Consider the following 24,274-nt stretch of genomic DNA (forward strand, 5'->3'; position numbering starts at 1 on the left):
TTTATTGGCCCACGGCACATTGTAGAAATTCAACTAGACAAAAGAACAATGGAAAAAAAGAGCTAAATGGTGTGATATTCTGAATACGGCACCTGCATCCTTTAACCTTCTAGACAGTCATCCCGCTGAGTGGGATTCCTTAATTATTATGAGAGCCCTATCAACATAGAACAGCCCCTATTTTCACCTTTACACTCATATTCTAGTAGCAAGAATCTGAGAATATAAGCCGTTTAAGACATAAATAAGACTTGTGCTAGCGTGTGTTTCAATAAATGTCTTCCGGATGTGTGGACAGGAAGTGACGTAAGGGATTCAGAGTTGAGTTTTATCTGGATTACAGCCAGTACGGCCACAACAGTCCCCCTTGATGATGATGACAATATAATAATAATAATAATAATAATAATAGACCGTACCCACCACGAAACAGCGACCATTTAATAGTACTGTTCTCTAGTTCTTATGCTGCTAGGTTCTCATATTGTGGAAATGAAAATAAAGTAGTTCTAGAAATGTCTGGCACAGGGAAGTTTGAGGGAGGAGCGAGCCGTTGGGGAATGATTATCTTCTAAAACGACCACACTTGGCTTTGTGTTGTGTTGTGCAAAGGAGTGTGATAGTAGGGATACAAACAAGATGCACGGCAAAGTTGGAGCATCTGCATCAGAAGCTCAATGTGATATAATTCCCTGCCGTCTCAGACACGCCCGGACTTCACTGTGCCGCTTTGAAGCATTCTCAAAAACTTGATTTCAGATCCCAGCCTTGATGTTGTCACTTTGAAGGCCCTGTTTGCGCCGCGCTCCCAAGACCAATTAGACTCTCTTTCCTTTCTCTCCACCCCACACCATGTACACCAATTAAGAGCTGACAGCACCGTCTAACTCCCAGCTATTGCACAACAGGAGGCTCAAGGACAACCGAGCTATTCTTTTCATTTGTCAATGTCACAGCTAAATCAAAACGTGCTAACGTATTTGCCGCACAATCCAATTCCACTCTGAAGGCAGAAACAAGGGAGTTCACTTGAATGTCGTCATTCAGAGTACACTTGCTAATTACCAGAGTGGGGACCCTCGGGGGCAGGTGTGTACCCTTGATAGAATTTGGTAATTAATACAAGCTTGATCATTAAGAACCCTTTAGCCTGCTCCCATTGGAGATGAATGTTAGGTATTCCAGACTTTTAAATTGATATGTGCAATCCACCCTGTGGATGGGAGAGCAACAATCTGGTTCCTTCCAAAGTGGATAACAAAAAAATGAACTTACATTAGAATTTCTCATTCATTCATTTGGAGCCTATCCCAGCTGTCTTTGGGCGAGAGGCGTGGTCCACCCTGGACTGGTGGCCAGCCAATCACAGGGCACATATAGACAAACAACCATTCACACTCACATTCATACCTATGGACAATTTGGAGTGGCCAATTAACCTAGCATGTTTTTGGAATGTGGGAGGAAACCGGAGTACCCGGAGAAAACCCACGCATGCACAGGGAGAACATGCAAACTCCACACAGAGATGGCCGAGGGTGGAATTGAACCCTGGTCGCCTTGCTCTGAGGTCTGCGCGCTAACCACTCCACGGCCGTGCCGCCTAGAATTTCTCATTGTAGAAAAATAAAGTATTGTCTGTACGCAGGTACGGTCCTGTAGAAGTGCTGGGAGAATGTAAAAGGAAGTTCTCCGAGAGGGAATTCAGATGTACTTCCCGAGCTAATGAGCCCCACACGAGTGTTCGGCTCCTCATTTGTGAACTTCCTCTCTGCTGGAAAACTGGCGACCTCATCTCGCGCATGGAGTGTCTGGAATACCACGACCAGGTCCACCCTGGGGTGATTTTTGGCACACGAGCATTACCACCTTGGGGAGCAGGCACTTTTCCTCCAGAGGAGAAGTCATAATACAGACCCTGCTACTTTAAAAAAAACAGCAATTACCTGGATGATATATTATTCTCAAGGTTCTTCCTACAAAGGTGGTTAAACAACTATTATCTAGTATATTTATGTCTATTATGTCTTTTTTCCTAAATAGAATTTTTTTATCTGTGGAAGTGAACAGGCTTCCTTAACATCAGAGCACATATTTGAAGGTGGACTTTTTATAATAAGCCTCTTGATCATTTTGCATATGTAGTAGTGCTACATCTGTACAGTTACATTTTGGTGCAGAGCCAATACTATCTGCCCCCAAGCCATGGCCTTCCTACTAAGCATTTTCACCTCTCATCTCCTCCAACATCACATCCTTCTATGGAGAGTACTTCAACTCTGCTAATTAGGTCCAGCCAGTGGGCACTTGGAATTTAGGCGCTAGATAGACCAGCATGGGTGCAAACAATCCTGGAATTGAAGAACTTGTTTTTTTTCTCCGACTTTCCTTCGGAAACATTCATCAATCGACTTGGTGGCTTAACCACGTTCTTTTAACCCTGTATTAGGGTTGGGCGATATCGACCTTAGCATATTTCACAATATTTTTGGGATGTATCACGACATGCGACATAAAACTATATAAAATGTCAATTCAGCTACAAACCTTAAGCCATATAATACACTCTAAACACTCTCTAATTGTCAATTACATTTATTTATCGCTTGCATGTTTTCACCATTTGAGGAGAATGGCTCTCACTGTAGTTTGCTGGAGCCCCAAAGCTTTAGAAATGCCTTTATAACCTTTTCCAGACTGATATATCTCAATTAATGGGGGGCAATGACTTTTTCACACTACTGTATATGACAATGGCTGCTTTGGCGTGGTTCTTCATTCCAATAAAGTGACAGTTGATCAACCACCTAATTGTCATCCTCTCAAAGGATCTCCTCAGCAAACGCTGCAATATTTTATATCACAACCAAAACATCACAAACTGAGATGTGAAGTTGTGAACTGGGTGGATTATGTGTTTCCCAGCATGCTTGGGAATGGAATATCATAAGTAAGTACAGTAATAAATAAACAATAAGTACAGTCAGTAAAAAAAGTAATAAGTGCATCAATGTGCACTGTTCAACGTAACCGCCGCACACAAAAAGCAAATTCTAAACAACAAAAATAACACAAAAAAATGTGATATTGATCTTCAAAAGTTGATGTACACACTCCTACCTTTCCTCGAGCAGCTTGTCCTTAAACATCCATCGAACGTGTGGTGTTGGAAAACCCGTGACCACACAGGGGAGCAGGACGCTGGCACCCAGCAACTTGGTCACAGACACAGGCTGCATAAGGAACTCCAACTTCCTCTCTTCTCCGGATTCTGGAATGAGGGGGGTGAGAAAGTCTCGGTTATGGCCAGGGTTAAACTTGGCTTGGGTTAGTCAGCCACAACATCATCCTTCACATTAACGGGGTCATCTATCTTTAAAAAAAAACTTCAAAAGCTCTCATGTCTGCGCCACAGTTGTTCTTGACACCAAAACCAAGAGCGGCAGCAGTTTTTCACTGTTACTGTGTTTTAATTACATCGCAAATTGTTTGGAAGCAGGGGGGTAAAAGATCAGAAAAGGTAATGGTAATGGTTTTATTTGTTTTGAACATGCATCAGATTCCAATTGAGTGCATCCCATAATCAGTTCCCAGTTCCACATGTCCAAAAGGAGTAGGAAGAAGCAAAGCTTATTAAATCCTACCCCTCCATCTGGTACTTTTACAATCACTAACTGTGACATTTGTTCACTTCCTGCTTTCCATAATACAGTTTAAGGTTTTTTAATATTTATTTATTTATTTGTCACCACTCACTCGCATGTCCAACATAAAAACGACAATGACCCAACAACTAAAGGAGCGCGCATCTGAACTAAATAGGCATCACAGAAAATGGGAAACAGGTGTGGGAGATAATGGAAAGCAAGGGAAAACAGAACAGAGCAACACAGGAAGTGAATACAAAATAAGGGCATGAACCAGGAACAGAGGAAAAGAGGAAAACGCCTGCTCTGCTGCCCGGACCGTGGCTACAAGGGACCTCAGAAGTGGTTTGGGCTCTGGTGGGGGGTGGACTGTGGCGCCATGCAGCTTGGCACGGGAGCCGGGTTTTGTGGAACCTTGGAGCGGTGTGGTTTGGGCACAGGAGGGGAACGTGTGCCGTGTTCCTCTTTGTGTTGCACGGGAGGCAAACGACTATGTTGCATAGTCTTTGGACAGTCTTTGTAGCCTCCATTGGTCTGTTGTTGTAATGATGGTTTTAAATTGTACTTATAAACACAGGAAGATGATCACTGATGTCTTTGATTAGCAGGCCACTAGTGGTTTTGTTATCAAAGTCATTGGTGAATATATTGTGGATTAGAGTGACACAATGGTCTGTTATTCTACTTGGTCTGGTCATTTTGGGAAACAAACTCAAGCTGTACATTGTATCCATAAAATCATCAATTACCTTGTTCTTGTGTGGATTCAGCAGATCAATATTGAAGTCTCCACATATGAAAATTGTTTTTTGCTTATTATCTAAAAAGGTTGTTTTGATCCAATCTTCAAACATTTCTATCCTTGAGTGTGGCGTTCTGTATAAACAACTTATGTACACGTTCTTTACAGATTTCAATGGTTATGCATTGTAGGATATTGTCAATAGCAACTGCCATATTCTTCAGCACTTTGTAATGTAGTTGTTTGTCCACATACAGGGCCACTCCTCCTCCCCTCGTGTTGTTCCTGTTGATGCAGGTCATCTCATAACCTTCCAACTCAAAGTCCGTGCCTTTATCCTCGTTCAGCCAGGTTTCCCAGATTGCCATTACTTTGAAAAGTTCCTTGAACACATTCAGATATTGTTTGATGTTGTCATAGTTTGCATACATGCTTCTGCAGTTTATACGTATGATTGACAACTTGTTGCCAATATTTAAATTGTTGTTGTATTCCTCTTCTGTATAATAACGACAGTCAATTCTCATGTGGGAAAATAAATGTGTGTCCGGATCTATGTCCTTTTCCAATTCCAATTGTTTATGATTTGTCGAGGCAAAGGTGTCCAGTTGCAGATCTTCTTGTGTTGTAATGGTAATGTTTAAAACCTTTTCCATTTTCAAAGTTAGAGTAATTGTTAGAGGAATTTTTCCAGATCACACTGGCTTCCGGTCCTCCATTTAACTTTATGAAAATGTTGCAGTTGGGACTCCAAGTAGCTTGGATCTTTCCCTGCTTTCTCAGGTCACGTGCTTTCTTTGCCATTTCAGCATTACGTTTGGTCAGGTGGTCATTCATGTAGACATTTGTACCTTTCAGCTTCTTTCCCTGTTTTAGTACAGCGCTCTTGGATTTCCTGTTAGTGAACTTGACGATGACGACGGTGTGGTTCTGTTCCTGCCATACAGTGGAATGCAAGTGTCCATGGATTGGATGTCAACATCTACCTCTTTAGATGTTAAGCTACGATCACACCGACGCCGAATGTCGCGCTTTGAATCGGCGCCGAATTCGGCGTCATTTTTCAAAAAATCTCACGATCTCCTCAGATATGTTTAAGCTCTGTTAAGCAATGGAAAATTTCGAGATCCCGACTGCATCCCGCCTCTGATCCAGAACATATTGTAGCGACCCTGACGTTTTCATGTTGACGTTGTGCTCTTGGGTGTCCGACAGTTCTGGGTGACTGTGAATGCACCAGGGGGTGGGGGCGTGTCTGGTGGAGGAAGTACTGTTGTGTTGCTGGCGGTGGTTGCAACGGCTTGGTTACGGCCGACAGTAGCCAGTATTATTGTTGTGCAATAAAAAGCTTGTTAGCGATCGCAGTCGTGTAATTTCCATAGCGTCGGCAACGACGCTACAATATATAAAGATGCAGCAGATCCATTGATCCTTTGAACCAAGCTCTGTTAAGCCTTCCTACGCTTTGAGCAAAACTCTGATAAGCTTTGTGACGCTTTGATAAGCTTTAATACGCTCTCCCCGCTTTACGCAATTCGTGACAGATCGCCTCAAATTTTTAAGCAGTTTAAAAATTTTGGGCGCTCTTGCCGAATGTCCCGAATTGCTCAAACCTTTTTTATGCTGTATTACGGTCTTTACGCTTTCATTAAGCTTTGTTACGCTTTGCCGCCGCTTTGCTCGCCGATTTAATTCGCCATCGATTCGGCGTCGGTGTGAACGTAGCGTTAGGAAATCCATTACTTGTTGCTCCGTTGAGGCGACATCCATTTCGTCTGATTCCTCGCTGTTCCTGACTACCGGGCATAAGACCTGGGTTTGATCCTCTATCTGATCTTGATCTTTGATCTTCTACCGTCGCTATTATGTCGTTCATCCTTGTATTCTGATCCATGTCGTCCATTGTATTTTTCAGCTCCTGAATGATTTTGTCTTTCTACTCATTATCTTTTTTGATGTTGGTATGACTCTCTTCTAATTTTTTATATGCGTCTTTCAAATCTGTCATCTCCATTAGGGTTTGAACGTGCTCATCCATCTTCTGTTCCAATTTTTCCAACTTCAGAGTCATATTTTGCAGTTCATCGCCGTTTTTTCTTAATTTTTTATCCATGTGATCCGTCCTCCGGGTTAAGTAATCCACCTTCTTTAGCAGCTTCAATAGCATCTCCAGTATGCTACTCTACGTTAGTGGCTGCAACATCAGGGGGAGATCGCTTCCGATGAGAATTGGCGGCGGATCTTTGAAGACTTTCTCTGTGTTTATAATTGTGTCCGGAGTGATTCGGCCCAAGCTACATGAGCCCCCAGGTACACTTCCATCCGAGGTACTTGGGCTGGGAGGGTAGGAGGGGTGGACCGTTCCCCTTGGATCGCCGCATAGTTGTGGTTGCTAAGCAACGCCTTGTCAACACAGACCGTTGTTAGCCTGTTAGCTTGCTTTTACAACTGTCTTTGATATTTAGTGTTCGTTTTTATAGTGAATATAGTCTCTCACCACTCGATGTTACAGCCCGGAATGTCCCCACGAAGGTTCAGAGATGTTATGGAGGTTAAAAGCAGCCACCAGCTTGCTAGCTAGCCTTGTAACGGCTGTCGACTCCTTACAGTTCGTTGATGTGGTAAGTTCAGACCTCACTTGTCCTGAATTAAGACGTTCGGGCAGAGTAATTGGAGGTGCTGACACGAGTAATGGTCGGGAATGTTCCCAACACAAACTTAAAAAAACTCCGGCAGCCAAGTCTTTCTACAAGTGTCCACAAGGACACTATTTACTTAATTCCCAGGCTACCACAGATTACATTTAAATAGAAAAATAAAATGCTTTTGCTGTCACTTAAATCTATGTTATAACTGCTAAACTCTCCTTGCCACAGCTCTATGATTATCTGTATTGAGTCACGCTTTTGACACCCCCACCCAGCACACCTTGGAGGAGACAAAGATATAAATGCCCCGCTGGGGCTCTTGTTGAAGACTAATTTACGATTTTTAATATCTTCTCTTTGCTGGCAGGATCCTGGTGCCTAACAACTCAGTAAACAAAATGAGTAGAAGGATGAGATGAGACAGTCCACAGAGGAATTCACAACTTCTAAGGCTTTCTCTGATAAGACCACCAGAAGCAACACCGGTCTCTCTCCAGCTGGCCACATTTTTATGCTAATGGAAATACAGATAGAATGAAATGTACTTCTTAATTTCGGAACAGCAGCACTCACAGTTAATTCTGTTAAAAATAAGGATCGACCCGATACATTGGCCACTGATATATAGGGCAGATATTTGCGTTCTTTACTTGAATCGGTATCGGCCGATACGCGTGTGGGTTCGTCAATGTATTTTTCCGCCGCATGATTTACAGACAGGCATCCGCCGGGCAGCCAACCCAAATTTTTTTAAACATGGGCAGTCCCGCAAAAAACCTGTAATGACCACATTTTCACTATCGATGTTGTGCTAAGATTTTCTGCACTTAATAAATGCATGCCTACGTAAGCAGTCTTTGAGTTCATACACACTAAGTCGGTGGTTTCCAAACAGTAGCTCATGAGCTACCAGTATTCATTTATTGTCAACTCCTATACCAACAAAATTAGAAAGTGGGGTTCGGCAGTTGTCCAGAAATCCTCTGGAGGCGAGCTGATTATAAAGTGCACTGCTAATTTTTGAGAAAATTAATTTACGTGTGCCTTATAGTGCTGAAAATATGGTAAATTAAAACAGTCCGTTTTGGAAAGCCAAAGGAAATAGAGTTGGAATAGGTGCAGATTCTGGAAGATGGAGATGGAATAAATGAAAACAGACCGTTTTGGCAGGAAGCACAAATGAAAGGAAATACAGCTGGAATAGGTGCAGATTCTGAAAAATCTAAAAGGTTTTCTGTGCGGGTTATTGTGTGTATCTAACTGGGCCAGCAGGACATCATGAAAATGTCTAGCAAAAATCCTCATGCTGTTTTCCGTGATGCTGCTTCAAATGCGTGATAAAGTTGGTCCTATTAAACGTCCCGTTCTGTGCCACCACGGGAAACTTGCGCATGACAAGTTTTGCAGTTTTTTCAGACCTTATCCAAAAATACTGCCACACAGCCGACATCATTCCTACTTTGTTAGCACACGGTGTTGTTGTGGTCATGTGAGGTCGATGGAGGCGCTGCTGGATGAAAAGGTAAGTAGTCTAGAATGGACTGCTTTTACCAGCGTGCCTACAGTGTATACACAGCAGATTTGAAATGCAGGGTGATATGATATGATATTGGACCGACTTTGGGCGGCACGGCGGGCGAGTGGTTAGCGCGCAGACCTCACAGCTAGGAGACCAGGGTTCAATTCCACCCTCGGCCATCTCTGTGTGGAGTTTGCATGTTCTCCCCGTGCATGCGTGGGTTTTCTCCGGGTACTCCGGTTTCCTCCCACATTCCAAAAGCATGCTAGGTTAATTGTCCACTCCAAATTGTCCATAGGTATGAATGTGAGTGTGAATGGTTGTTTGTCTATATGTGCCCTGTGATTGGCTGGCCACCAGTCCAGGGTGGACCCCGCCTCTCGCCCAAAGCACCCCCGCGACCCTCGTGAGGAAAAGCAGTAGAAAATGAATGAATGAATGAATGAATGGACCGACTTTACCTGGCAACATCTGAAGGTGTGCCTCCTCACTGGACTTTGACGACCCCACATTCTCCACCAAGCAGCGGTAGGAACCAGCATCACTCTCAGTGGCATTGCTGATAACCAAGGCCCCACTGGGTAACTGCACCAGCCTTGAGTTGAGCTCCAGGGGCTGACGGTCTTTCTCCCACCGCGTGAAGGGCAAAAGGTCAGAGTTGATCTCACACGACATGACCTGACTGTCACCGAGACGCACCGTGGAAGGTGCTGGCTGGCTAACAAACCTGGGCATTCCTGCAGGGAAAGAGAAGAGGCAGATGATAGACTAGAGCTAAAATATCACAATAACTAATCATTTCATTTGCTATGAGACAGCAGAAAAATATTTACAGTATCTGCTTGGCCATTGAGAACAGATGGTATTTGTTGGCATAAAAACCATCAATAAGACAATGAATCATGATTTTATGATACAACCAATCATATGAAAATCAATTTTTACTTGTGACACTGGCTGTACTACCACACAAACAACGCTAAATACACATTGCAGTTCATATTTTGGATACAACTTTCATCCAGCACATGGAATTCCTAAAGCGAGCAGAAATGTGTCCGGATAACAAAAACATTTGACTGTTGATTGCAGTTGTTCATTTGCAATGCAAAACAGTACAGAAGACACACAGCAGTCGTTTACAGAGAGAATTTGCACGTGCTGTTTGTGCTCGCCTCTAATGTCACTGCAGCGTAAAATAATTATTTCCTGTGTTTGGAGGCATTGATCTGAAACCCACACTCCTAGGACGCCTTTGAAATAATTGCACTCCATTACTTTAATTAAGAAAAATCTCCAACATATAAACAGCAACGGGTATTCCTGGGTTAACTAGTGGGGATGAGGAGGGAAGTAACAAGGCCACTCCATCAACCATAACAAGTAGAAGTACCATGGGGACCTCCTTGGGACTGGCTGTTGTATCCGTCGTGAGCAAAAAGGAGCGATGGTGTTTGATTTCAATTTCTTTGTTTTCCATTTTTTGGTAAAAAAAACAGTAAAAATTGATTTTTTTTCCCGATATAGTTGCAAATTGTGATTAATCGTGATTAATTTGAAAACAGTTTAATCGTATTGAAACATTTTAATCATGTGACAGCCCTAAAACAGTCAGGAGATTGGGAAGACCTGGGTTGCAGTCTCTGTTTCTGTGTGGAGTTTGCATGTTCTCCCTGTGCATGCGTGGGTTTTCTCCGGTTACTCCGGTTTCCTCCCACATTCCAAAAACATGCTAGGTTAATTGGCCACTCCAAATTGTCCATAGGTATGAATGTGAGTGTGAATGGTTGTTTGTCTATATGTGCCCTGTGATTGGCTGGCCACCAGTCCAGGGTGTACCCCGCCTCTCGCCCGAAGTCAGCTGGGATAGGCTCCAGCATACCCGCGCGACCATAGTGAGGATAAGCGGCATAGAAAATAGCTCGCTGGGCTATAAGAGGGGGGTGTGCCAATAATGGGTACACTGATGGCAAACCAAATAGGTATCATGCGGTGGAAAATGGAGAATTTCTAACAATGCTGTTAGGAGAGGCTGTAATCTTTCTGATGGGTAATTTATCACGTGTGCCCGTCTCGCCTAAACAGCACCTTAAATCCCGTGCCAAGACAGACTCCAGGGGAAATCTCACTTGGAGATAAGAGCCAAACCGCTAGATTCCCTTCAGCCGACCGGCAGCTTCTCTCCACATTGAGGTTGAACTAATATCGGCTTAGCTGCCGCCAGCATTGATATGTTTGTATCACAGCTAGCGATCACATTGTGAATAATGTCGAGAGGGACACCCCCATTACAGACATGAGAAGCATAGTCTCCCTTAGATGAAATATTACTTATATTTGTACAACTCAAAGAGAGAGCCATTGAATAATATATATGTATCAGGGGGTTTCTGTGGTAGAAATCTGCCTTTTAATAAAGATTTAATTTGTTTTTAAAATTTCATAGCAAAGATCCCGAGAATTTTTAGGACTTGCAGTTTAAGAGACTTTTATCTTTGCTGGTGACTTCATGGTGGTACCATTACCTCAGTGCTCACGTACTGCTGGTCAGTATGAACTTCATATTGGAAGTGGGCACCATGTGAGGATGTGAGAGTTGAATATTGTATCTGATAATGTGAGCATATGAATGTATGGCTGTCAGAACAGGAAATCCTTGTTTGTTTGAGTTGGGAGAACTCCTGATACAATATATCTAGGTATTATTTATTATTTGTTATTACAAACGGAACTCATTCATGCCCAATGACTGCAGGTGTGACTTAGTAAGTCAATACTTTTGTGTTGCTATGAGCCCCGTCATTGACTGGCAACCAAGCCAGGCTTAGCCAGGATAGGTTCAAGCTCACCTGTGACCCTGAGAAGGGTAAGTGGTAAAACATGGATGGATGGCTGAAATATGAAAACAGCTTTAAAAAAACATGGTCCATTTCAAAATATGAAAGATAAATACAAATATATGATGGTGGTTTAGAGCAGTGGTTCTTAACCGGTCTGTCGGGACCTAAAAGTGGGTCACGGAGCCATTTTCAGTGGGTTGCGGGTCTGTGCCTTAAAAAATGCAGTAAATAATCCGGTTAAGGTCAATATTCAGGTTTCTGAAACATTGGAAAATTAACCGTTTACATGCCTGAGCAAACAGGGTTATGCTCCATGCTAACTGTAAACAATCAGGATATCCCATCAAATGACCCAATACTCGAAAAGGAGTAACCCTGGGGTAATATTTATGGCTTTTCAAATTGTGTCGTTGGGTGGTTCCCCAGTCCAGCACGGTACGAATGGCCGTACTCCCAAGTATATGACCATGAGGAGCTGGCTCGGGAAGATGTCAAAGTTTAGAGTCTATGTCGGTATAGAAATTCTTGATCCCATGGAGGCCTGACATTTTAAAAGATGAGGCTGAAATAAACGCCTCGGGTCTAATAATCAGAGAAACAAGCTTGACTTTATATTGCATGTGAGAGATCACATTTGCGGCCCAAGTGCACACGGGGGAAAGATCCCTGAAAACCATGAGCAGACATGACAGGACTTTTTTCTCTGACCACTTCCACTTAGTCCATCTTGCAAATGCAGCACTGGAGTGATTTCTTCTAAAGCTTTTCATTCTCACAGAGCGGGCTTGCCAAAAGATGCATGTGCTGATACGCATACAGACGCGGGAAATTAGACCAAATGGTAACTTGAAGCTTATGTGGGGATGCATTTTAATGCCAGACATGATGGACACACTTATGGGGTTCTCTTTGCAATCCCATTCCCTAGGATGCATACTAATGCCAGAACGGGACCAAATCCTTTGTCTTTCTAAACCACTTTGTGTTCATCTTATTTTGGAACAGCCAGCAATAATGAAGTCAATCTCTGACATTATTATGTCTTGCAAATGTGTGTGTGTGTGTGTGTGTGTGTTTGTGTGTCTAATATGCACATACACAATGGCGTGGGTCAGGAAAGGGCATTCCAGACGGGAAGTGGTGGGAGTAGATTCTAACAGCATCGATTCCAATTAATCACAATTTGGTTTAAATAGACTGGGGTGGGTGCTTGGTTTCCACCTTTGTTAAGCACCAAGTGAACTGTGCTGCCACTCTCCCACTGACACCAGGTGAAGTGCTTCCAAGAAAGCAAAGTCACACAGGTTGATGGGTTGATGTTATGACAGGCACTTTCATTTTTTGGTTTCTATTAAATCAGACCTTTCTGATTTTTCTCTTTATATAAAGCATCACTCCAGCGGTGGTACCATCAACCTGCTTGGGGGGCGGGGGGGTCCCTCAAGTCCACATAACATCATTTGTTTGGCTTACAATCATACATTGTAATGGGTGGATCAGCCATACTGTCACCTGCAGCCTCGGATATCCAGTTAGTGGAGCTCCGTATGCACATCAAGACATGCAACTAAATTCCACAGTTGTGTCGCTGCTATGCTGAAATAAAATTCTGTACAGAATAACAATGAGCGGCTTTATTGGATATGCAGAGAGATTCAAAGATTTCCCTCCAGATTCAGTGCATTAGTAACCACCTAGCAGAATAGCTGCCTTCCTCCTTGGAAACTACATATTTCATATTTTACAGCAGTGTTATTTAGAAAATTATGAAAATTGACAATGCTGCTCTTTCCAGCAGCGCCCAAAGTAATGAAAGACTTGTTGTAATATTTTGGTTGCAGATAATAATTACCTATGAAATGTAGAGACTGCAGGTGTCTAACAAAACACACAAGGCCTCAGTGTCTCAGAAACGTGTTCAGGCCAAAACGGCCAAGTATTTCATCCTTTCAGCCTCTCGTCCACATGGAACCGATGTTCTGGGTGCCCTGAAGGGCACACACAGCCCACACAAAAATGATGATGTCACCGACCCGCCAGACATGGAAGATGAACTGTGCTAAAACACAAAGTGCCCTATTGTTAGCTATTGTATTTTACTTATTTTGCTGAAGAACATCTGCATGATGCGGGACCGTTCCGCCTCCCTCTCCCTGTCCTCCTTTGAACCTCATTGGTGAGGCCGAGTAGTCTCCATTGCCCTGGTTCTACCCGCTGATGGTCAAAGCAAAAATAACAGCTAAATAAGCTAATAAACAAGATCACTCTCGATAGAACGTGACACAGAAAGCAAGAGGAACAAAATTGAAAGATGGTCGCTGTTGGATGAAATAGGAAAAACGTGGTTTGGAAAACAACACCTTGCCAACTCTGTTAGTCGCCGAACTTATTGGATTAAAATCCACCGTGGCCAAATCAAATGAAGTTGGCGTAACAGCCTTAGCCGTTTTAAATGATTCCCTATTTTGGTTCTTGTTGTTGTTGTTGTTGTTGTTCTTGATATAGAAGAAGCTGCTGACACACACTTCACACCACTTTCACTGTTTTGCTCCCAAATACATTTTTATATGGACGCACATTGCATTCTGCAAAATGACTTCATTTACTGGAGCGAGTTTGTAACCATGAAACATTGTAAAAAGAGATAATGATAATAATAATGAAAAATAGTATGATATCTTTAAAAGGTAAGCACAAGTCCCTGAGAGCGGCAATCCAATTTCAAGAAGAAAATCATGATTCAGATTTTTTTGCAGAAACACGGAGCCCTAATTCATTTGTGCAATATGTACTTTACGCATGCTTTATTTCTGCTCAGCCTCTTTTTTGTTCAAGCCCCAGTTTAAACCTGTTGTAGAATCAGCCATAATTAATTCCATAATTGAAAGTTTTCAAAGCTTCAGGGGAGATAATTTCTTTATTGCAGCAAATCCTTCTATTCAGACAAATGGCTTACTATTTCTTTAGGGTAAGACAATAAAAGTACTCATGCCTTATTAATATCTAACATCATTTTTCATGTTTAAATTTAATGATGCTTTAATACAAAGGAAAATGTCAACTGCAGAGTTGGAGTCATGCAATCATGCAGCTAGCAAGTGGTCTACTTTGCACACCTGTGTGGTTTTGTGCCATTACTTTGAGCTGGGTGATCCTGGAGGAGGACCCCCACCCCCCACGTCCCCCAGTGTATCAGCTGGCAGAGCATACAGGGGAACGCTGGTATCTAAATAGGTTGTTTTATTTAGCATCTTTCCACGATGCACAGCCTAAACCAACATGGCCGACCATTCACTCATTCACACACGAATGGCGATGAACTGGTTTACTCTTCATATCTCAAATCCTCCAATTAAAATGCAACCAAGAAAAAACTAAAGCCATAAAAGCAACAAATAAGCCTTTATTTAATGATGATGTTTGTGTTCATTTAGCCTTAATTTTGTCTGAGAAATGCATGTTTAATTATTCATAGTCCACCCAATTCATCATTTCATGTAGAAAATGAATTGCAGGTTATCAATAATGAATCTTTAGTAAACCGCTGCAGTTTTCTTCTATCAATATTTCTTCTTGGCCAAATCTTTGGTCATTCTTCGGCAGAAAAAACACCGTAGCGTGTTATCACTCTTAATAAAAGCACTTCAGGCTCCCTGGTACACGGACAAGAGACTCCTCGCTCTCGCTTCTCCAGCTGAGATGATGAAACAGTATCGAAAGGAGCAGTTCGGGCTGCGCGTGACAAAGCGTGGTTTGTAAACCAAAAGAGAGTTTGATTTTTGGTTTTAACATGATTATGTGATGCGGTCCAAAATGCAAGAGGTTTTAAGTACTTCACATATACTTTGTCTGATTTGTTCCCTCCATGTCAAAGCAAGTAGCAGAGCATCCTAAATGTCATTTTCCAGTGGGAGACAACGTTCCAAAAGTCGTGTTGACATCCTAGCGTACTGGCAAACATTTATTGTTGTCATATAATCGTTTCCAAGTGACATTATTGTGATTGTGAAATGCATGTAGAACCACAGCAGTGGTAACGGTGGAAAGGAGAGCACTTTCAAAGCCGTCATGCTTTACTAAACTGAAACATATAATGAAGATGAATGGGTGGCTGTAGTTCCTATTTCATCACTTCTTGAAAGATGTCTCCTGCAAGAACATCCTGCCTGCTCTGAAATGTACAGTAAAACCTTTGGGAGACCGTTAGGGGTTCCAGAAGGACACATAGGAACTGTTTATGAAGATCAGCAGATGGGCCTTGGGGCACAGCTGCTCAGAAGAGACTGAAAAACAGCATAGTTCACTCCATAAAAGGAAAGATGGGCTATATAACAAGCACTCCAAAGGCCCCCAAAAATCAACCGCTTTCTCGATCCCATCAGTAAAAAGTTACAGCATGGTTTTGCTTGCATATGTTAAAAGAAAACTGATTCGGAAAAGGATATGAGCCGCCATCCACCATCTTTGTTTGGCTAGCACTGAAAATCAATAGGATTTCGGCTTCGACATCAAACAAAATGTGGAATATTCTGAAGATGACTGGACTTTCATGACTGAAAATTGTGACTGGATGAGGTTTTATGAACATGTTTCAATCTGACCTTGGAGCCCGGCAAGCTCTTGGCTGCATATCCGGTAAAATATGGTTCTTATGTATTTGTAACGGTGCCAAGAAGGTTTGAAAAGATCAGTTGCTAACTGCTGGCATTGAGAGGGACCTTCTGCTGCAATTTGATAGCTTTTAAAAATATATAGGCTTCTCAAGCAGACATATACAATACTCTGAGTATTGATCAAGGCTAATTTATAGCTCACAAGGCATGCTGAGTTATAGTTACCCAGCATGCCTTACCAGTCAGACATTCCTATAAACTAGTATTGTTTTGCATGCATAGTAGTGTGTATATTTCCATACCTGCATAGTACATATGGCGTAGTTACATTGCAAGTTGTACATGTCACTTATTAATTATGTTATTTATTTAAGTGATGTTATTTCCAGCAGTCCCATTGGCAAAGCCCAGGCTTGATTGTGGTAGAAAGTCACATTTTTACGGGTGTCTCAATGACTTTTTTGATCATGTATCAACTATTATAGGTTGATGTTACGTTTTTCAAGGGTGAGCTGCATGGACCAATGAGTGGTGCTCCAGTGGTGCTTTCTTCATTTCAGCTGATTGTGGCGGAACAAGTACTCCTCCAGTTGCATCGGGATCCCAAATGATTTTGTGTGTCATGAATTTGCAATTTTCTCATTCTTGGCTCATTTTAAAAAACAACCCGCTTGTTGCCATTGGAGACAGGAGCCCCGTCTGATCCTGTTAGGTATTTTGTTACCGCTAGATAATATGCAGTATGTCTTCACTAATTAGCCACAGCACGACTTTGACCAGGAAACCTTGATGAGGTTTTTCCCACCACCAACTGCGTTGGTGGGGTGGCAATAGCTGCGTCAGCTAGGTAAATAATGTGACATCATGTCAAAAAATGAAGACAGCGGGTACCAAACTGAAAAACGGAGCTAAAGATCTGTGTTTGTCCGAAATGAAAACCTCTACAGGCCTTAGAGCTTCAGCAGCCAAACACGCCTTTGTACTACGAAAGATGAACACACAGATATTAACTAGGGTTACGGTTACCCTAGTTACCCCTAGTTACCTTAGGTTACCCTAACCCTAACCCTATGGTTGATCACAGCCCATTATTCATCCCCCAAAAATGAATAGCAAATGTTACATATTATTTGCCTAAATGAAGCATTTTCAAGCATAAAATAGTTGTAAATGAAGTGAAAATACAAATAGGTGTCACTGGTATCACACCAGATGTAATTGCCAAGGTTTGTCTTATTTTATATTTATTTATCTTATAACAGGTACAATAATGACATAATAATAATAATGTAAAGAATCATCCCAGTAAAATGGGCTACTATAGAAGTACACACGAGGAAGAGTCTTATTTATGTCTGAAATCGCTTATTCTCTGATTACATCTACTATATTGGGTAATATGATTGTAAAGGTGACTATAGGGGTGTTATATCATGTCTAGGGAAATATAATAATGGTAAAAGTCGTATTTATAAAATCCTCATCTTGTTTTCTATGCTCTAACTAAACTAACGTTATTAACAATGAATCCAACTGTGGAAATTCCACCAATTGACCAGGATAAACCATGGATTACTGTAGAGGACAGAGTATATATCAGACATTATGAGTGACAACAGCCCCGCCCAGTCTGTGTTGGCAATTGCGTACCAAAACCGTAGCCTGCATACGAAATTACAGACCATCCCTTAACCGTTATTTGCATGTTATTTCCTCGCCTATGTTAATTCACCTTTGAGGTGATTTAAGTCCATCTCCAACCCCCCCACCCCATTCCTTCTTTATTCCACTGGATATTTCAGTTGTTTGTTTGGAGAGGGGCATGCTGCTGCTGGTTCTTATCGAGTTGACAGCACATCTGTAGATGCTATCAGCTGCCCTGTTGCTCTGCTTATGCTCCAGCAGTGCAAGAGCAAATAGTTTGAAAATGAGATGGATGGAAGCTTGTGCAAAAGAAAACCGATGGAGTACAGGATAAGACCACTAGACTCAAATATACCAGTTTTAGAATGAATATGGAATAATATATCATTTAACTTGTCTTAGAATGACCTACAACTATTTTGTGTCTTGTACTGCTCTCTGTTTCTCTTATCAATCTACATTAACACTAATATCTGTATGTCATCATTGATTAGTCTAATGTAAACTTGACATATCCTAGAAGACAGACAGAAAAGCTTTGTACACTAACTAACCCACCCCCATGTAAAATAGCTTGTGTATTTCATCAAGATGATGTAGATTTCATTATGGTAATTTCACAATGTGGAAAAAGATAAAGAACAGCCCTTGTAGAAGTAATTAATGATGCCTATTAAAATGCATTCAGTGGCTTGCTTCTTCCCAATCAATATACGTATTCCCACCTTAATTTAAAAAAATGCACTTAAGATATCAAAGCACAACAGTTACATAGGAGCCGTATTTACCAAAGCATTTGTGCATCATGGGAGATACCATTAGGGGAGATTTGGGTTTGAATCTCCACTTGGGCATCTCTGTGTGGAGTTTGCATGTTCTCCCCGTGGGTTTTCTCCGGGTACTCCGGTTTCCTCCCACATTCCAAAAACATGCTAGGTTAATTGGCCACTCCAAATTGTCCATAGGTATGAATGTGAGTGTGAATGGTTGTTTGTCTATATGTGCCCTGTGATTGGCTGGCCACCAGTCCAGGGTGTACCCTGCCTCTCGCCCAAAGACAGCTGGGATAAGCTCCAGCATACCCACGACCCTCGTGAGGATAAGCAGCAGGAAGCTGTCCCTCTTGGTATCGCCCATTTTTGATCATTTTGACTGATTTTTCAAAGCATACAGAATATTGTGTTATTGCGCTATATAGACATTATACTATATGCCAAGAGAAAAATGTGACTAATCTTTCATCAGTTAGCAGTTAGTTAGCAGTAGAACACAGGTATCACACAATAAAACAATAGAAACAAATGGTTGTTTTGCATAAAATAAAAAAATTTTCTTGAAAAAAAAAAATCCAACGCGTTACCTCCACCGCGCAACATGGCGAGATGCCTTTTCACTTCCTGGTTGCTGTGGAGCATGTATTTCCATGGGAAAGATGCATGCCCCGATCTTATAAAATACCGTTTTTTTCATCTTAAAACTGCACCAAATGTGTTCTCTTCTATTGTAGAATTGCATAATTACCTCTTTGTGCCTCTCATGCATAAAACCTCCTTGAGAGAAAGTGGTTGGGTTGATAAAAAAGGTCATAAATACGTCTTTGGTAGCGAATGGGATATACCTAATATACTGTAGATAATTTGGACGATGGGAGGTACAGTAGCCAGAGAAAGCAAACGTGTATAGAACCAACATGCAAACCCCAGCTGCTCGTGTCAACATGTGTCTCTCTATAAACAATGAAGGAGATGTTTGTCATTAACCTTGGAGGAAAGGATACTGTGGAGCTTAAAGAGAAGGTACACACACACACACACACATACACACTTACACAAATACAGTAGAATGGATGCAGTCAGTTGTACAAAAGGCAATTCTGCGCTCCTGTGAACACGTAAAAATGACTTTGGCATGTTCACGGCACATCTCCACCAATCAAAACGCCATTGAGGCTCTGCACGGTGGGGTGAGGAGGAGTCTTAACATCGTCCCCAGGGTCCTTCCACACAGAGTTCAGTAGGTCTCAGCCAAAGGAGTCTCCACATGCACGTATATGGCTTCCTGGCATTGAAATCACATACTGGATGTTTGGCTTGAACGTGAACACACCAGAACATGAACACATGAACACACCAGGTCATGAACACATGAACACACCAGGACATGAACACATGAACACAACAGGACATGAACACATGAACACACCAGGACATGAACACATGAACACAGCAGGACATGAACACACGAACACACCAGGACATGAACACACAAACACACCAGGACATGAATACACAAACACACGAACACACCAGGACATGAACACATGAACACACCAGGACATGAACACATGAACACACCAGGACATTAGGAATGGGCAACATATCAACTATTAACTCTAGTCATTGTCAGTGGTTCGTGTTTCACAGAGTTTAACCAAACTAAACATGACAAGTGCAGCCCGAAATGGACTCATAGTTTCATCTGAAATGTACAGGATCCAAGGACCCAAATCTCAATTATTTTTTGCCGTATGGGACAAAAATGTGTGCCTGTAAGTATGTTATGCCTACGATCTGTTCAAGTGAAATGTACCTTAAAGGAAACCTATTAGCTAATATTTTTTCCCTTTGTATTGAGTTGTGTATTGCTACACACGATAACCAGCACAGAAAGCTTTCTCCATCTTCCAGAATCAAGTAACGTTGGAAAGGCGTCAGCTCGTCCAGCTGCAGACTGGCCCATGTTCACAAAACGGTCCAGTGTGAAATGCTACTGACAGATTCAATTCTTTTTCTTTTGCTGGTAAAGAATCAGAAACTCCAACCACTTCTGCCTGGTGTTTGTAAACAAATGTAGCTTTCCCTTACACTGAAGAAAACACTTCCTCTTAGACGTTGCTATACCGTAAACATAGAAGCAGAACTAGGAGGGCATAGGTGGCCTATAGTGCATGCCCATATAAGGAAGCCCGGCAATCACAGAGACCTAGGAGAAACACCTTAGAACAGGGGTGCTCATTAAGTCGATCGCGATCTACCGGTTGATCGCGGAGGTGGTACTGGTCGATCGCTGGTCGATCGCGGCGTGACATTAAAAAAATATTATCCTAGCATCAATGCCGTCACTTGATTGATATACAGGGCAGCCATTCAGATGAAGACTGAATGTTGCCCTTCGGGTGACCAATCAAATCAAACAACGTCTCTAAGTGCAGCAGAACTTACGATGTCAGCCTATCATCCATCTCCGTTACTTGATTGACATACAGGACAACCAGTCAGATGACAACTGAATTTTGACCTTTAGGTCACCGCTCATGCGTAAACAACGATGCAAAGTCCTAAGCTAGTCGGCGAATTGCGTCAGATTTTAAGCCCTCGCTAAAGTTTATGGTCACTAAAATGAGTGAAGTAGCTGGACCAAGTAAAAAGGCAAAAACATATCACTTCCATACGGAATGGGAGGTGGACTTTTTTTTCACAATGTACACGAACATTTGGAAGTGTGCTTGAGGCTGGCTATCAGCAGCTACCGTCCGGACTATGATCCCTGGCTGATTCAATTCAGTGCAAGTCATCAAAGTAAACTCAGGTAATTACAAAAAATGTTAATAGTTAATTATGTGTTTTGCAATATTGGCTCATTTGGTTATGTAAGGTACATCAACATACATTGTACGTACAAATAATCCTCAATACATTTGAAAATAAATAGATGTTTTGCATTTTTGTAGTGGGTAGATCATTTTGACTCGGCCATTTTAAAAGTAGCTCGCATGCTGAAAAAGTGTGAGCACCCCTGCCTTAGAAAATAGTCTTATGAAAGCAAGCATTCACAGCCATCCCAAACTTCTTTCAGGACTCATTTCCAAATATGCAAACTGTATTATCTGAAACTTTGGCATCATTTAACAAGAGAATACAACATTCTAACTGCATTTATAGGTCAGAAAAGTGTAAAAAGCATAGTAGGTCCCCTTTAAATGCCTAAATAGTTATATGTAAGGGTGATATTGTAAATGCAAATTAGCACTGAGCTAGCACATATGCATGCATTTGGTTTGTGCTGAATGTCACAGAATGAATTTCTATCCCACGTAAGTCATAACTGACACTTTATTTCTTTGTTCAGTCTTGCAGCGCTTCAAAGTGAAGACTCTGAAATGGAACTCACCTGGAGTCTTTGAGAACCTGTTATCTGTCTGCTAAGCTAGCAAGCAAGAACAAACGTTAGCGTGACCACAACAACACTGATATTGAAAGTCTCGTGGCCACCCCCCTTCCGGGGGTCCACTACTTGAGGAGCACAGAGTTATGGTGTTTTATTGTGATCCCTGACACTCTGGAGCCTCCATTTATTCCCGCCTTTTTTTTATGCTCACAGCTTTCACAGCTATAGGGTCTCCAGCTGTGCAGCTACAACATCAGCATAATCTGCTGTGTGGGTTTAAAATGCAAATTACCCCTCCATTAAGGATTATCTAGCAAGATAGTGGCCTTTCTCAACATATTTTGTCACTTGTGAAATGATAATAATGCCTCTATTATAGGCAAAGGAAAAAGCTTTATACTGAAAGTTCAGTCAGCGAGAAGAGAAAAGAATGAGAGGGGGTAGAACACAATGGAAATGCTTCTTGCGGGTGTTACCTATCACACCTTGAGGATCCCTGTTTCCCTTTTTTAAGTGCCACCTCTCCACAGACATCCTATTTCCACAGGGGCTTGTGGAAAAATGACTTACACTGCGCATAAAAAGCATTATACTGATCTGTGAAGCATACAGTAAAAATCCAACTGAGCACTTTGCACCTTTGTTTCTTCACTCCATCTGTGCACAACTTCATGTGTTCTTTCAGTGCAGAATATGAAATGGAAACACTCAATATTTCTGCCTCGTCAACAGAAGCCACTGAATGTAAAATATGTATCTTCAACATGTTTTATTTAGATGTAGAGGAGCAAAAATGTAACCTGTTTCTGACACCGAAATTACACTTGTATACTAGCCTTTGGCCACACTCCTGAAAAGTGTTCTTGGGCATCAGCATTACTAGGAAGCATCCAGAAACTTCAATTTGCACATTATATTTGAGAACACTATGAATAATTCCCCCAAAAAGCAAGTGTGACATTTTGACCTTTGCATATCAAAACCTTCAAAGTCCCCAGTACTGGAACCATGCAATCCCACTCAACCTTGTCTGCAACTGTTTGACGAACAAAAGGGACTTCTGAAGAGGTTTCCCTGCAGAATAGGAAACCTGGAAATCCCAGTCTCTTTCAGGGTTCAAATACTCGATGAAGGCCAATTTAGCTTTGAAACATGGGGACGTTTTCATGTGAAAACTCCCCAAACTGCCTTACGTGTGTGCTTGGATGGGAAGGAGCAGATAAAAGGAATGGAGACATGCACTGCTTGTCTGCAGACTCAACCCAGTCCTTACAGACAGGTGACCTATTAAAGGCAGAACCTGAATAAATCAGTAGTTTGATGGTATGAAAATTATTCATACTCAACGACCTTTGCCGTCAACGCCTATGGGAGATTTAAAACCAGGGTACACAGTATCGTTTTCACAAGACCAGATGATGAAATATCTTTGGGGGAGTCCCTCCAAGCAGAGTTCCAGAGACTTTTAGAATTCCTGCCAAGGCGCATTGACCTTACACCCACTAAGACGCTAACAGGGAAGGACCTTTACAGTCAATACTCATCAAAATCCTCTTGTCTGGGCCGTTCTAATAAAGATGTAATGTTTGAATTTGTAATACTTTGGATCAGGTTATTCCCAAGCATTATAACTGCTGCTCAAAGATATCATGGTTTCACATTGGCAGGAACACTGACATGTAAATCTACCCTCGAAAGTGCATACGCATTATATAAGGACTGAGCAATGAACCTTGACTCGTGGAAAAATAAAAAGGAACATTTTTATTTGTATTTTCTGCTGAAGTGATGCCATTCTGGGAAGGTTTGCATTCCCACAGACATTAAACACAGCACTGCAGCTCATAAAACAAAACTACCACCTTGGTGTGCATGTAGTATAAACCGATTCAAGACTTCTTTGAATTTGTGAGGGAATTCATTCAGCTCTGCGCAAGCTGGACAGACGGTCAAGTCTCACAAAGCCCGTTTTGTGTCAGATGACATCACAGTTGCGCTGAGGCAGTACCAGGATGAAAATGATGGTGATGCTTATTTCCAATTTCCGCTTATTTGACTGATTCCAAAATGTCCTAATAATAACCATCCGTGCTTCATGTGAATTCATGATTGTTTACACCATTTGACAGAGACGTTTAACATAATTATAGCCACTGAAAATGTCTTGAAAGTGTCCTCTGGAGGTGGGTGTCAGATTCAAGAGGATTTGACAAATGGCAGAAGTAAATCCCAATAAATCAGCGGTTGTTAGCCGCTAATTCCATCCATCCATCCATCCATTCAAAATTGAAAATTCACTTAACATCACACCCCGATTCCATCCTCTACGACCACAGTGAAAATGAGAGACCGATGTCCACACAAAGCATCATAAGAGTTGCTGAATCACTGCCCATGATTTTTTTTTCATGGAGTGTGATGGCTAAAAAACCCAAAGAAAGTCGTGAGTAGGGT

At 41.9% G+C, this 24,274-nt stretch overlaps 1 protein-coding gene across 8 annotated transcripts in view; it reads right to left on the reverse strand.

The window, feature by feature from the left end:
* Positions 1–24,274, reverse strand: part of neo1a (neogenin 1a) — a 157,152-nt gene that overhangs the window by 66,057 nt on the left and 66,821 nt on the right. For all 8 annotated transcript variants that reach the window (XM_058046025.2, XM_058046023.2, XM_058046021.2 and 5 more), the window contains exons 3-4: positions 9,018–9,293; positions 3,121–3,271 (exon numbers count right to left, since the gene is read on the reverse strand). In XM_058046025.2, the coding sequence (XP_057902008.2) occupies positions 3,121–3,271; positions 9,018–9,293 (427 nt within the window). The remainder of the gene's footprint in view (positions 1–3,120; positions 3,272–9,017; positions 9,294–24,274) is intronic.

The sequence above is a fragment of the Doryrhamphus excisus genome, linkage group LG11 (assembly GCF_037039965.1).
Source record: "Doryrhamphus excisus strain RoL-2023G ecotype Guam linkage group LG11, RoL_Dexc_Guam_v1.1, whole genome shotgun sequence".
NCBI lineage: Eukaryota > Metazoa > Chordata > Actinopteri > Syngnathiformes > Syngnathidae > Doryrhamphus > Doryrhamphus excisus.